Source organism: Anabrus simplex, chromosome 3 (assembly GCF_040414725.1).
Source record: "Anabrus simplex isolate iqAnaSimp1 chromosome 3, ASM4041472v1, whole genome shotgun sequence".
In the NCBI taxonomy this organism is placed as follows: Eukaryota; Metazoa; Arthropoda; class Insecta; order Orthoptera; family Tettigoniidae; genus Anabrus; species Anabrus simplex.
Window position 1 is genome coordinate 485,724,575 of NC_090267.1, and position 15,488 is coordinate 485,740,062.

General features: G+C 37.2%; 1 protein-coding gene across 3 annotated transcripts in view; it reads right to left on the reverse strand.

Moving 5' to 3' along the window:
• Nucleotides 1-15,488, reverse strand: part of larp (La related protein) — a 414,361-nt gene that overhangs the window by 140,874 nt on the left and 257,999 nt on the right. For all 3 annotated transcript variants that reach the window (XM_067143616.2, XM_067143618.2, XM_067143617.2), the window contains exons 7-9: nucleotides 13,796-13,920; nucleotides 4,698-4,884; nucleotides 1,666-2,110 (exon numbers count right to left, since the gene is read on the reverse strand). In XM_067143616.2, the coding sequence (XP_066999717.2) occupies nucleotides 1,666-2,110; nucleotides 4,698-4,884; nucleotides 13,796-13,920 (757 nt within the window). The remainder of the gene's footprint in view (nucleotides 1-1,665; nucleotides 2,111-4,697; nucleotides 4,885-13,795; nucleotides 13,921-15,488) is intronic.

The window sequence follows — 15,488 nt, forward strand, 5'->3', positions numbered from 1 at the left end:
TGGGCAGCTTTTTGATGCTCTCATCATAAAAAGAACAGGATCATGTCGCCAGCCAGTTGCGCACAATCTTCCACACTCGTCATCTTCAAATCATTTCCCTCCTGCAGCTTCTTTAAGCGGTCCAGACAAATGGAAATCGCAGGGCGATAAGTCTGGGCTGTAAGGAGGATGATCAAGTGTATTCCAGTGCATTTCCTGTAGCTTGGAGACAGTGGAGGAGGATGACCTGTTAAATTGGTTGGTCTCGTCTTTTGCAGCAATATACAACCCTCACCTTGTTCAACAGCTCGCAGTAGTAAGCAGCACTGATTGCGAGTCACTCATGTAAAAAAATCAATCAGCAATAATGTCTTTAACCGCACTAATGTTTTCGTCTGTAATGCAGATCCAAGGATGGCGATCGTGTTGCTGACTTTCCACACGTTCTCATCCTTCCTTGAACTTTTTATGCCAGGCAAATACACGTGTACTCGACAATGTTTGATGACCGAACTGTGCAGTCAATCTCTGGCAAAAAATTTCGCCGCTGTAACTTCTTCATGAGCAAGAAATTTTATAATTATGCGTTGCACAGTAGAGGGGTGCACCTGTTGCTCCAACATCATAAGCATTACCGACGAAACAGCGGGAGATATATAACAGCACGCTCTCCCCACTCCTATCAGTCCCGCCTAAGCATAGCAGATATGCGGACCAGTCTTACCAACTGCTGATGTTCAGGACCAAAAATCCTGTTTATATTCAATTGACCTTTGTATATACAACACACATTGTGCCAATCTTGACTGATGGGTTAGAAGTTGCAACATCAATCACGCTAGCCAATGTCATCTTCAGGCAACTGAAATGAACTTCCTCTGTTCTAGTCTAAAAAAGGCAAGGATAAAATAAAAATTGAGAATGTCGGCAAAATGGTCTGGAAAGGTCCTTTATGAAAACCTTAACAGTGGAAATACTGTATCATTGCAGTCATTTGTAAGTTATCTTAAAAAGGACACCAACAGCATATTTTGAAACGACCTTTCTGGCACAGGTAAAAGATCTAGAAGAAGGCTTTCTTTAAAGGTGAAAATATTTAGCAAGGACAAAGAAAATACAAGTGCAAACTGATATGATGTAATGGATGAACAGTTGTAGATGGACAGGTGAAATAAGAAAAGAAGCTTGTACTTGTAAGGTTAAGGAGAAACAGAGAACACGCATGAGGAGACTTAAGAGAACAAAACGGTTGAATGATTGACAAAGATTAATAGTTTGGAAATATGAATGAGGAAAGAATGCCACAACAAACTATAAAATAAAAATTATACAAAGGCAAATAATATTTATTGAAATGGCAGCACCTGATTTCTAAAAAAATCTACACTGCAAGAAGTTACACAAAGAATGGTAGAAAGTAAAATAGAGAGGAACATGAACACATACTTACAGGTTTGCCTCTGGATAAACATAAATGACAATGAGAATTATTCTCATTTTCACACCTGTATTTAAAATACAACAGGTATGTAATCAAAATGAAAAGGTGTGTGTCTCAATGTTTCTATGGTAAAGTAAGTACAGCAAAGAGCATTTTTGTTCACTGATGCATCTCTCAGAAACTACTGAAAAACTTATTTTATATAGTATTTGCTTAGAAATAGCACATAAAAATGCAATACTAACACTTAGAGACTTTGTCTGTTGTTTCTGGTAACCATTCAGCTTTTACTTCTTTTACAGGAGCATCCTGGGACGATTCTGCTTCTTGATTCTTTTCGATGCCATCAGCTGGATCATCTTGTTTATCACCATCAGACAATCTTACTGTGACAGGGATGAATTCGGGGACATCAGGGTTCAAGTTGTCTGCATTTGCATGAATTTCACCATTAGCTACTTCTGACTGGGTAGGGATAACTACAGGTTGTGTAGGAGGAGGAAAAGTACGAAAATGATGAGGCATGGGCGGTGGAGGTATTTCTGTTAGTGTGACACCTACAGCAGGAGGAGGGTATTGGTTGATGCTGCTAATCATTTGGTGAGGAGGACCGTGAGGATTAGGAGGAATAAAATTCTTGCCAGCAGGTTCAGTTATAGGCCACTTTGTTGGGTCAAGTTTCGTGCGAACCTAAAACAAACAATTTAAAACCATTTTGAATTTTTTTGTAAAGAACTCTTGCATAAAATTAAAAAACATATAGCTACCCATAGAAACAGTAAGTCCAGTAACCAAATCCTTTACATTTAAATTAACTGAGATATTAAAAGACTAAACAATCTATACACAGTAAGTAAAACTTCATTAATTCGAAGTCACTGGAACGCAAAAACCAGATTTTGAATTACGTGATTTTCAATTAACCGCCAACTCCTAATTCAGAAATGCCAACCCATGCTGCATCATAAAATATTCTAAGACCCATTACTGAATGCAATTAACCTTGATTCACAGTTTAAACCTATCAACTGCCACGGAGAAAACTATTTCCGAAAAGTATCCAACAAAATGCATTGATATTAGTCCTATTCAAATGTAATGCACTTGGATAAATCACTGGCAAACATAACCTCACCCAACAAAAAAAAAAATCCACACGATTCGAAGGCTTGCAGACTGAACGCTGAAAGGCATAACAGTCTATAATGATAATGTATGTATGTATGTATGTATGATTCGACGATGAAGACAAATATTGCTGGCTCCGCTATGTAAATGCTTTTTTAAATTACTTTAATGTTTGCATTTTTTAGATGCCTTGTTCTTGCACAGAAAGTGCCCGACGCCATTAAAACATCGTGGCTTATCGAACTTTCCTATGACAAGGGGAGGAAGTCTCTCACTTCCGTGTGCATTATAAGTTTCAACACCGTACAATGACCCCCACCCTTGTACGATTTCCCGGCTAGCGCTTCTCTCGTTTAAAACCTCAAGTCCATTTGGGCTCGGTATTTAAAACAACGATGCAGTTTCAGAGACAATGACAGTATTGTTCAGTGCGTATGAAATGATTATATGAGCCACTCTTTTTCGCCAACTGTCGGCATAGCCAGTGTTCGCGGATTCTGGTCCTCCGCACTGCCTGCTACGTGATGTTATGACGTTCCTTAAAACGCTGAATACAAAAGACGATTTCACTTGAACTTGGCAAATATGAAGCACACTGTAGACACACCAAAGTGAGTGAAAGTGCAGTTAGCTACCCCTGTACGTTTCGGACACACTGAAGTGAGTGAAAGTGCGGTTAGCTACCCCTGTACACTTAGAAAGACGCGCTCTATCACGACGCGGATAAATTTTGAGTTTAAATTGCTCTGTAAAATACTACTTACTTTAAAACTTAAAATTCTGAATTTCGCTAATGGGAACGATATTGTTCTTCGAATTACGAATTATCTGCATTTCGAATTAAACAATTTAAATAACGTGCAAAACCGTACCATGTTCCCGGGAAAGAAAGCTTCTTCGAATTAGGCACGATTTTGAATTAACCGATTTCGAATTATCGAAGTTCTACTGTAATACATAAAACAGTTCTGCCTGAACTTTGCTCAGGAATAAAAAAGAACATTATCAGTATTTCTGTATATGTCGTGTCCACAGTAACAAGGAAATCCAGTTTTTAATTTTCTGTCATCTGGTCTTGTTTTGTTTTTTACGTCTGTACATGCATCACGAGAAAATGTCAGAACAGAATTTAACGAAAATCAGTATGTGAAGTCTGTAATTGAAGTGCGGTTTCATGATGAACTGAAAAATATGTGCTCAAAGCTTGTGGAATCGATGCCAAATTGTGTGAAAGAACGTATAAAACACAAAGGAAGACATATTAGCTATTAGAAAGTATTCAAGGTATATATTATGTAAATAAATGTAAAAAGTTAAAAGTGTGTACTTCAATGCCGCATTCAGATTAATTCACACAGGATTGCAGTACAGGTAAATAGAATCATACAATAATAGCCATTCTACAAGACTGGAAACAGGAAATAAAGATTCTTCCATTCACGTTTCCATTACAGTAAGTATCGAGAGCAATGTATAAAATTCTCCTATTCATTTTCATTCTTCCTCAACAAGAATGGTGACCCAGAAGACAAAGTTGAGCACAATTTTTCATGTAAATGAAAAGTTAACACATACAAATTGATTTTCGTTTAATAGAATCAGCCAGGAAAGATTCCTAGACTTCTGAAAGAAGGGGAGGGAACAAACTTTGTAATAGACAGACAATACACTGGGTTAAAGTATAGAGAATTTGTTACAACTGAAGCTAATTTCAGTACCATAGTTCTGTCACTGATCATCACTTTTCCCTACCAAGAAGTCTTATTCCATTCAACCAATAGGGAAATTATTTCTATGTTGCAAGAGGGAATTCAGTCCTGCAGCAAATATACTGTTCAGAGTGAGAACTGTCAGATGTGGATGAACTTTCTCAAATATAGAACGGCTTTCCAACCCTAATTGTACCTTGTAAAATTTGATGCATATGGTCTTCCAGAAGCAACAACTATTTGCATTAATGCATATTTAATGCAGCAATTCACTTTTCATATCTCTAATTCACCGATCTCCGATAGAAAATATTCTTTAAAACAAACTTTCACTATGTATTTCATAGTATTTCAAAAATATATACAACAGAGATATAAATGACTAACAGTTCTTAACCATGTTTTTAATGGGCAAACAATGTCCTCTTAATCATACACACCTTGTAATCGTTCACTTCGAGAACTTCTGAATCCTTGATAGCACTCAAAACCACTTTTACATCAGTTGATAAGGCTTGTACCCGGTGAAATGATGCAATGAGAGTTACAGGGAGATAACCTTCGGAGTCCATTTTGCGACGAAGGAAGAAGTCCCGAAGCAAGTTTTCCTCACTGAAGTAATATTCTCTGAATAAAAGAATTCAAGGATTTTAGCAAGAGGAATAACATAACACATATTAACGGACAGTTAATTCATAGAAATTCTTATTTTAAAAGGGTCTTCAATATGCAATTGAATTAGGTATGGTTGATTTAAGTTAGCAAGAGTTTTGGGACCATCTAAATTTTTCAAATGTTACTCTATTGATGAGTTTCTCAACAGTCAGTGGGTAAACACAAATAAGCTATTTATTAACAGTATGTTAAAAATGAAATGCATTAAGAAGCAAGCATTTACTAAAAAAAATTGGCTAATTCATTAACTCTCATGAGAATGACGAATTATATGAATCCAGAGCAGAGTGACAGAAGCATGCAGTTTTTAAGTGTCCTCTGCCTGATGTGATTTTATTTAACCTCCCCACATATGTGCGATGATGAATATTTTCATCTGCGTATTATTAGTGTTATTCTGAGGTTCCTTCTGCAATAAGATCTGATTTGCCGTTTGAGTATGAAAATGTCAATAGATGGCACGATAGTTCTGTTACTCAGTTTCAAAGCAATGCTTCACAATTTCATGTGTTTGTTATTTATACTTTTTGATCTCTTTTATCTTCAAGTGAACAGAATACTTTGGAGCAAAGAAGTACCAAAGAAAAGTAAAGAGATAATGTACACAATACTGACTTATGTAGCTGAGACTTGGACTGTGACTAGCAGGCAAGAGCGTAGAATTCAAGCCAGTGAGATGAAGTTCCTAAGAAATATGATAGGAAAGACAAGGAAAGACAGTGAGAAATGAAAATGTTAGGAAGGAAGTTGGGATAGGAAAACTAAATAAGAGAACTGAAAAGAATAAACTAAGGTGGTTTGGACATGTAAAGAGGATGGAGGAGAATAGAATTCCAAGACAGATTCTAGAGGCAAAGTGCAAGGGCAAGAGGAAGACCTAGAACAAAGTGGATTCAATCAGTGAAGAGCGGCATAAGAAGACTAAATTTAGACTGGGACAAGATGATGGAAAATGAACGGTGGAAGGAAAGAGGAAGATGGAGAAGTGCCATAAATACCTCAACCCGGCAGGAGGCAGATGAGGGGAAATTATGATGATGAATAGAATACTTCAATCCCCTAGTTTAAAATCACCTGAAACTGGGGAAAGAGCATCATTTATAGTAATCCAATTTTTATTATTATTATTATTATTATTATTATACATGCATGATTTTCCCTATTACCATTAATTTGTCTATTACTACATTAAACATTATAACTAAGGGCCGGTTCTACCATCTACTGGTAAAGTAGTGCATAATTTGCCCTCCGCGTAAAAGGATGTTTCCGTCCGACCACTCCCAGGTAGCGCTATCGGCAGCATAAATCGTCGTTACCCGGCGTGTAATTTATCGGCCACTTCGAGGGCCCGATAAAACTTTACCTGCCGGGCAAGTTCTGAGAGCTGAACATTATTAGCTGTATTTCTGGTGATATGCAACTCAAATTAGCTTAGTATACTGAAAAAAGCAGTATACTGTAACAGTGATCGATATTGTATTGCAGGATTTTGAACATTAATGCTTCCCTTTAGTTGCAACGGTCACAACAGCCTCTCTCATCGGCAGCGCAGGGAACACATTTTATACATCAAGCTTTCGTAAAGAAACTCTAAAAGGATATAAAATCAAAATCTATTTGGAAATTATTTCAAATGGGCTTTAATTTTCAACTTTTTCAGTTTTCGGACACGAGATATATATTACTGTATGTATCCTACGGAACTGAAGAGTTTTGGTAGCGTAATGGTTAACGCGCTCGCTTCGTAATACGAAGTGTACAGGTTCGAGTCTTTATTATGACGAATCTTTTTTAATTCCATTATTAGCGTTGTGTTAATCTGTATACCTCTTTTCATACGTTCTTATCACAATATTACGTCTATTAGGAAAATTGCTTTATATGTATGCTACTTACAGCAAGTGATGTTATGATTAATAGCACATAGGACTGTCGCCCAGGTAGCAGATTCCCTATTAGTTGTTTACATAGTCTTGTAAATTATTTCGAAGAAATTGGAAACTATTCCATTCCAGAATTCCTCTTCCTATGAATGGATATTTATCCCGATTAGTTCTTTACATTTACAGTACCGGTACCTTCCAACTTTATCTTCATAAAGTTAAAAATTAAAATGAAATGCTTTATCAATAAATGGAAGCATCTGGAACTAAACGAGGTCACAGAACTAGTTGCAAATAGAGCATCGCGGAGATACTTAATCAATTCACAGAAGCCTGCAGATAGAATGCTCAAAGGCAATAAGTCCGTAAAGAAGATGTGTGTGTGTATATACGTATAAGGAAGCGCGTAAAAGAGAGTTAAGAACAACGGCAGGGAACGAAAATACATTTTTAAATGTAAATAAGAAATACGATGAAAACCTGCGTACCTTCTATTACGGAACGAGCGACTTGACCAATCTACTACGAGAATACTTTTCAAAAACGCTGCCTTACATGATATGTTATAACTGGCGTAAGAAAATGTGATCTCGAGATTTGAATCCCAATGAGGTATTGATATTGAAGATCATAGATTAAAATCACGAAAGCTTGACATGAATCGTTGTCCATAACTCTTAAGACTCCCCTTATTAGGCTTTTTGGTGATAATCAGCAGACGCAAGCACAGGGAAATAAGACAATCGAAATGGGTTTCATGCATCTGACGATAGATAGCACCACACTCGAAAGCGAGAAATCGCTGAAAATCAGTCTAGTCAACTTCGTATATCGGTGTCTAGCTCCGGGTAGCTACCTAGCGCTTGCGCGGAGGTGGTTGGACGCAAGCCAAAGTACCAGCCGATTTACACCTCCAGGTAGTTTACCTCCCAGGCAGCTGCCAGCCACTTTACCAGCAGATGGTAGAACCGGCCCTAAGCCTGATAAATGTTTGCACCCTTTCTCCAAATTGTCAACTGTCTTCTCCCCCCCACCCACCCCAAGATGTTAACCCTAGAACTGGCAATGTTAAATCTTATGGTGGCAGTCATATTAGGCAGCTTTTACTTGTCTCAATAAAATACAAAATATCCACATGGTATGAAAAAAATCTATGAAGTTTTATATATAGATGTAAAGCTAATACAATGAGGATTGTCGTGCTGACATGAAATTGTATCCTTTTTCTAAGCAGAAAAATGTACAGTCTGCTCAAAAAGTGTAATTCTTAAATTCAAAATTATAATAAAAGTTTTGATTATCTGTACACAAAACAGAAACATGTCGCTAAGTAACCAAGATATACGGATTGTCAACAATATACTGCAATACACTAGCAAATGTTTCATCATTCTGAGAGGTATTTTCTTGAAAATATCAAGGAAATGTAATCGTGAAGATTTGCGAGGCAGACAATCTTCCTAAGAACCTACCTAAGAATTTGGAAGTATAAGGCATGACTGCAGAAAGGACTAAATATCTGTTCGGCAACATTTGAGAGATAGATTGTGTGAGCAAAAGGAGACAACGTATGCAATTAAGAACATACCAGATAAATAAGCAACAATTCAGTTTTGTTACTACATGACACAAGATAGATTAGTGATGTAAATCCTTACCTGGATACTGACCGTGTGTAGTTTCATAACGATATTTTAAAATAACCAACGTTATCATCCCCATTATTACAATCATTACTGCAATTATTATCATTATTGTATGCTTACCTAGTTTGAACATCTTAAGACAGAACTTCTGCATATATGACAGTCACTAGACTAAAACTACTTTTTTCAAATTTTGAAAATGTTTAGATATTCAATTTTCAGAGAATGAAACTCCTAAATATTTATGAAAACTATTTTATTATGCAAGAGCGATATTCATTTATCCAGTGAAATAGTTAAGATTTTCTTAAAGCCTTAAGAGTATATTATCGGAGTACTCTACTCAATTTTCCAACCTATTCTCTGGAAATTCAATAAATTCTACCTTACAACTTCAAAATTACATAAAGTGATGAGTTTTAAAGCTAGAGACTTTTGGTTTTCATGAAAACCATTGCAAATTTACCTACTGTCAAAACTTAAAATAAACCAAAAATGCAATTCTTTGGTTTGCACTCTACTTAAATTTTAAATTTTATTAATTCACTAATGCTTAACAGATTTTCCAAAATAGTTTCCCAAAACAATTTCAAAGATGAAGAAAAACAAATAGACTGTAAATACATTTCCACAAAATCTGGTGACATCACTGGAGCACGATGAGCAGAAAGTTACCAGCAAGACCTATCACATGGCGAGATGCCAGGGATCACACAACTCGTCCAGCCATGGAGTGAGTGCATTCAAAACAGTTCTACATTTACTAAGGAGCTGAACACAAAATTTTATCATACTGTAAGTGTTTTAATACTTGTTCATAATATTCACCCATTTTTAATATTTAAAATAAGTATGATTTGATAGGATCAATGTTCCTGCAGGAACAAAACATGTCATTCTGTTACTCCCCACCCACCTCAGGTATATACCATTACTGCTTTTCAGGCATTTTCTAGTATTTAATAATCTTACATTCGTTTTGAAAGACTGAACATTTATTAATTGTACACATTTTATTTGCTGTTAATTTGAATGTTAAAACTATTTAATAACTTGTTTATGAACTATTGTCTATGAAACCGGGCATATAAGTGCAGAAAAAAATATGTGACCCGTTGCATGGAAAGGGACCTAGTCAGAATTTTCATTTTTGATATTTTTGTGTTTCTAAAATTGGCATAACATACCGAGCTTCCAAAAAAAAGAGTTCACGCTTCTGGGCACAATATTTCAGAAGATATTAATTACCATCTGTTGCTATCAAGAAAAATACAATTTAAAAACAATGCAATTACAGCTCTTACTAATTTTCTAACACATTGTACAAAGTTTTCATGACATCGAGTGGCAAAGATTCAAACTATTCTGTTGAGAGGAAATATAGGTAGCACAAGATGTCAAAACACAGCAATGCAAGTTTTACACAAGACACTTTTGTTCACCTCTGCCGTAACATTTCCATTACCGACTTTGGGTCCCTTTCCGTGCAACAGCTCACATACGTTATTCTTTTAGGATGATTTACAAATAAGAATTTATCAATGGTATTAGTCTCATGTTCATAAATGTAATTAGCCTGTTACTGTACTGTGTCCTATAGTGCTATTAAAACAACATGTGTTCTGACAGCTCTCAGCATGGTAGTAGGAGGTTGCAGTTACTATGACAACCAGTACACGCCTCCCATTTTAGCCAATCCCAGCTCGACATGCTCTCTTCCTTTCCCTACCTCCGCTGACGGAAAGATTCGTGAGGCGGTCAGTCCGAGTTCCACGTTGCCAATATAGTACACCGTAACACATGTGGTTGGGCTATATAACAATGTCTACTTTGAGTGATATCATTATCTGTACAGTGTGTTTTCGAAATCAGCTAAATAATATAGTGCTATTGTGTTCGTGTTAAGTGTATCGTTATCAAGGCTGGCATTCCGGTGTAGTGTAAATTTTAGTATAGTGTAGTATAGTGTAATTTTTAACACCACCTCATTTACTGAACTCAAAAGGTTGCAACCCGCTCAGAGCGCCACTAAACTACAACGACAACGACCAAGGATTCATTCACCTCGAAAAAAAGGCAAGGGTAATGGTGAGGCATGGCTTCGCTATTCGTGGTCAAGCTTGCGATATGGTATGTGCCTTACGGGAATATTTTAAGGCTGTAAGGGGAAATGGAGGCCCAATGATAGAAGTTAACAAAGTTGTAGAAAGAACAGCAGCAGCATTAAAAATTTCTCAAGCTACAGTAATTAGAATAGGGAAAGAAAAAGAAAAGAAAGAAAAGGAGCCTTGGGAAGAAGGGGAAAGAGAGAGAGTGGATGTATCTGGACCATCACATGACGGATTATCAACACCAGGCAAAATCCGGCACTATGACAAACGTGTCACCAGTATGGATGGTTTCCAGGAAAGAGCAATTTGACGGCACATATGCCTATTACAAAAGAAAGGAACACCCAACTCTACGGAAACTACGTAAGAGTCTTAAAGAAGATTTTTTTTTTTTGGTAGTGTGTCCTCCCCTCGAACCCCCTTAATGAGTTAGGATTTCACATTGCAAAATACTCGAACCGAACTGTGTTGATGGAGAGATATGATATCGTGGCTTGACGCTGTCGCTACTTGAGGGCTGTTAGGAATGCAGATTACGATAGCATTGTGTGGTTTGACGAAACATTTGTAAACGCTGGCCACACTTAACCAAGGGGTGGTCAGACAGAACTCCACAAGGCACAATGAAAGCTCCGTTAGGAAAGGAAGACAGGATCATTGTCCCGCATGCTGACACTGCCCAAGGCTTCGTTCCGAATTGTTTCCTCATGTTCCGGCCGCGAAAACAGTGGACTACCACGAAGAAATTAATGCTACTTCCTTCACAGCATGGTTTGAATATTCCCTCCTTAAGAACATTCCTCCCAAGTCCACCATTGTTATGCATAATGCTCCATACCATTCTGTAATAGCGGACAGATGAGAAAAGCTGACATGCTGCCTTGGGTAGAAAAAAGTCTTGCCTTGGAACAGAGATATTACCATTGAACCTTGTACTACAAAGTCAGAACTAATAGAGCTTGTGACAACTTACAAACCGAAACCAGTTTATGTCATCGATGAGATAGAAAAAATGAATGGCCATCAGGTGATCAGGCTGCCTCCTTACCATGCCCATTTGAACCCCATAGAAACTATTTGGGCACAAGTGAATGGTTACGTAGCTGAGAACAACAGGAGGTTCACCATCACTGAAATAGAGACTGACCAGAGAGGGTATTGAGAATGTCACTGCAGAAAAATGAGCCTCTGTGGTGAACCACACATGGGAACTGATGCAGAAGCAGTGGAAAAAGGAGAAAGAGTTTTGGAATACTGTGTGGAAGAAATGATCATCTCCCTCAGTTCCAGCTCCAGCTCAGCTCCGCAGGTGAAGAAAGCGATTCCTCCCTGGGAGTTGCTGCACTCACACCATGAAGGTGAGTAATTTTCTACTGTGATGGAACTTCTCCAAAGTGCATTTCAAAGCTGAGTAACCAGTACAGGAGTCTGCTTTCTGCTAATTAGTATGTTTCTTGAAAACTGGTAATGCAAATTTTCCAGTTTTAACATGCAAGTCGACAAAATTACCTTGAAAAGCTAATGTTTGAATTGAAGTACGAGAGGTCTTTCCAGCACCCTTCGAAATTTTAATGTTCATTATTTTTTGTCTCTGAAAATAATAGTTATAAATTATTCTTCTTCTGTGCTTCCTTCTCATTAAGGTGGATGGACTTCGATTTTTGGAATTTTACACAAGACATGTGAGATTTTAGAAATCAGGGATCACAACCTATGGTTAGAATATATTTTTTTTAAATGTTGTTTTGGATTTCAATAAAGAGAGTTCCCATAACTAATGATTGCAAGTTTAAAGGTACTCAAAACGACATGACGGGACTTTCACCTCTCAAAACTCTAATTCTAATTATAGCTGGCAACTTACATTGTGCCGTTGCCTATGACAGGGTCCGAACGATTTCTCCTCTTTGCACAAAAACCTTAGATATTTCTCTCACCCTCACCTGATTTTGAACCCAGAATGTTGAACAGGCCTGTCAAAGTGCCATTCTGATATACTGAAATCTACCTAAAATTAAAATCAATCTTCTGAAGATAGAATGAGGAAGAGGAATGAGGAGTTCGTCTTACGATATTTGAGCTGATAAAATTACTGCCGAGCCACCTTGGAATAATAGCAACGATATTTAACGTCTTTTCTAACGCTCTCATGATCCCTGTACATGAATATTATTTTCTGCACAGCCTAGCGCAGAACGAGGTGTTAATTGTGATGTAGCAACTCCTGCCGGATCATGTGGCAACACAGCGCTCCCACTCCTTTGCTCGGCGCCACGTGCTGCGAACTGTCAAAACACGCACGTTGTTTTAATAGCACTATAGTTTCTGCTCTACTAGGGGTACAACACAAATAATTTGGGAGCTGAGATGAAGGAAGTTGGACTGTAAACATCAAGCAAGTGCATCCTTGTAATAAGGAAAGACAAAGAATTCAGGATCCATCTACGCCAAATTCACATCAATGCTAACATTATTGAGTAGAACATCCCCTTCTTCAAATCAATCTTAATACAACTTCCCATGAAATCAAGGCAGATAAAGGGGTCATACATAGCTCTTTTCAATTTATCCCAGAGAAGGTAAAAGGGGCTATGGCTAGAAAAGAGGCAACTCTCTCTTTTTTTTGGTTGATACCAGCACAAGGAAAAGTGTTCTTAATGCACAATGGACATATGAAGTCTCTCAAATGCTGGCAGTACAGTTCTACTTTTCCTTGCAACATGTTCTCCCTGTGCTTTGGAGCATTTAAGTGTGTCCTGAACAACCATGAAAGGAGTGGACATTACTCCAGATTATCAACAAGACTCCACTTTAATGCACCTGTTCCCTCCATAGAAGTTGCCTGTGGTCATCTGGAAAAAGGAAAGAGTTTTAGAATACTCTGTGAAAGAGCCCAAATGGGACTATTTCTTGCCAATATGTAACATGGTGCATGATTTCAAAGTGTGTCTGCCAGGGATATAATTGCCATCATGCAACATATTCTAACAGTTTGGATACAATCATGATGTTCTGCTGTACAGCCACTAAAAATGCCAAATCTGTGCCATTTGACATTGCACGTTTACACATCTACATACGAATTTTGTTCCAGATGTACCCAGTAGACATCTATACAATGCTGTAGTTACAGTCAATAAAAAGCACAATAGCTACCAATATTCAAGACAAAATATTCTGAAAAAATCTGTGTGTGTTCAAATAGTGATATGACACTTACATTTGTTTCTTGATGTATTCTTTAACCGTAGGCTCATCTAAATGCATATAGCTGGTACCACCGAAGTAGAATGTTCCCATATATGGCATCATATACGCAGGAGTTTCTCCAGAGAACTTGTTCACCTAAAATATATTAATATATCAATTTACAAGTCATTCAAATAAAAATTATTCAGGGAAACAAAAGAGAGCATCTGTCAACTTCCTGAAATGGAAACCAATAAAATACTCCCAAATCTTGACAACTTGTTAATTTACAAACAATAACACATCCCACGAGTTACAAGTTCAATGAAGTAAATGTACAGGAATTGCATGGAAATGTAAGCCACATTTAATTACAAAAGCATGATATGTACTGACTAAAGTCTGTTCAAGCAAAAGACAGCTGAAGTACATGTGCACTGAAAATCATGGACAAACTTAAAACAAGAGGACTAAAAAAAAAAAAAAAAAAAAAAAAAAAAAGAGGCTGACCTAGGGAACAACTAGGTGAATTCAAATTTGCACAGCACATCATTATCAACTCACAAACTTAACTAACCAATTAAAAGTTAGTAATTTAGTGAACAGTTCTTCATCAATCAATCAAGATCTGCATTTAAGGCAGTCGCCCAGGTGGCAGATTCCCTATCTGTTGTTTTCCTAGCCTTTTCCTAAATGATTTCAAAGAAATTGGAAACTTATTGAACATCTCCCTTGGTAGTAAGTTATTCCAATCCCTAACTCCCCTTCCTATAAATGAATATTTGCCCCAGTTTGTCCTCTTGAATTCCAACTTTATCTTCATATTGTGATCTTTCCTACTTTTATAAACGCCACTCAAACTTATTCGTCTACTAATGTCATTCCACGCCATCTCTCCGCTGACAGCTCAGAACATACCACTTACAAGTGATAAAAATCATTGTTATCCGTATTGAAGATACTGAATGTAGGATGCTAAAAGGTTTGTTTTATCACCTATTCAATACATATATATTGTATTGAATAGGTGATAAAAAAAACATATATATTGTATTGAATAGGTGATAAAAAAAACCTTTTAGCATCCTACATACCACTTACTCGAGCAGCTCTTCTTCTTTCTCTCAATTCTTGCCAGCCGAAACTTTCCAACATTTTTGTAACGCTACTCTTTTGTCGGAAATCGCCCAGAACAAATCGAGCTGCTTTTCTTTGGATTTATTCCAGTTCTTGAATCTGGTAATCCTGGTGAGGGTCCCATACACTGGAACCATACTCTAGTTGGGGTCTTACCACAGACTTATATGCACTCTCCTTTACATCCTTACTACAACCCCTAAACACCCTCATAACCCTTTATTTACAATCCCATTTATGTGATTACCCCAATAAAGATCTTTCCTTATATTAACATCTAGATACTTACAATCATCCCCAAAAGGAACTTTCACCCCATCAACGCAGTAATTAAAACTGAGAGGATTTTTCCTATTTGTGAAACTCGCAACCTGACTTTTAACCCCGTTTATCAACATACCATTGCCAGCTGTCCATCTCACAACATTTTCGAGGTCACATTGCAGTTGCTCACAATCTTGTAACTTATTTATTACTCTATAGAGAATAACATCATCCGCAAAAAGCCTTACCTCTGATTCCACTCCTTTACTCATATCATTTATATATATAAGAAAACATGAAAATCCGATAAAACTGCCTTGAGG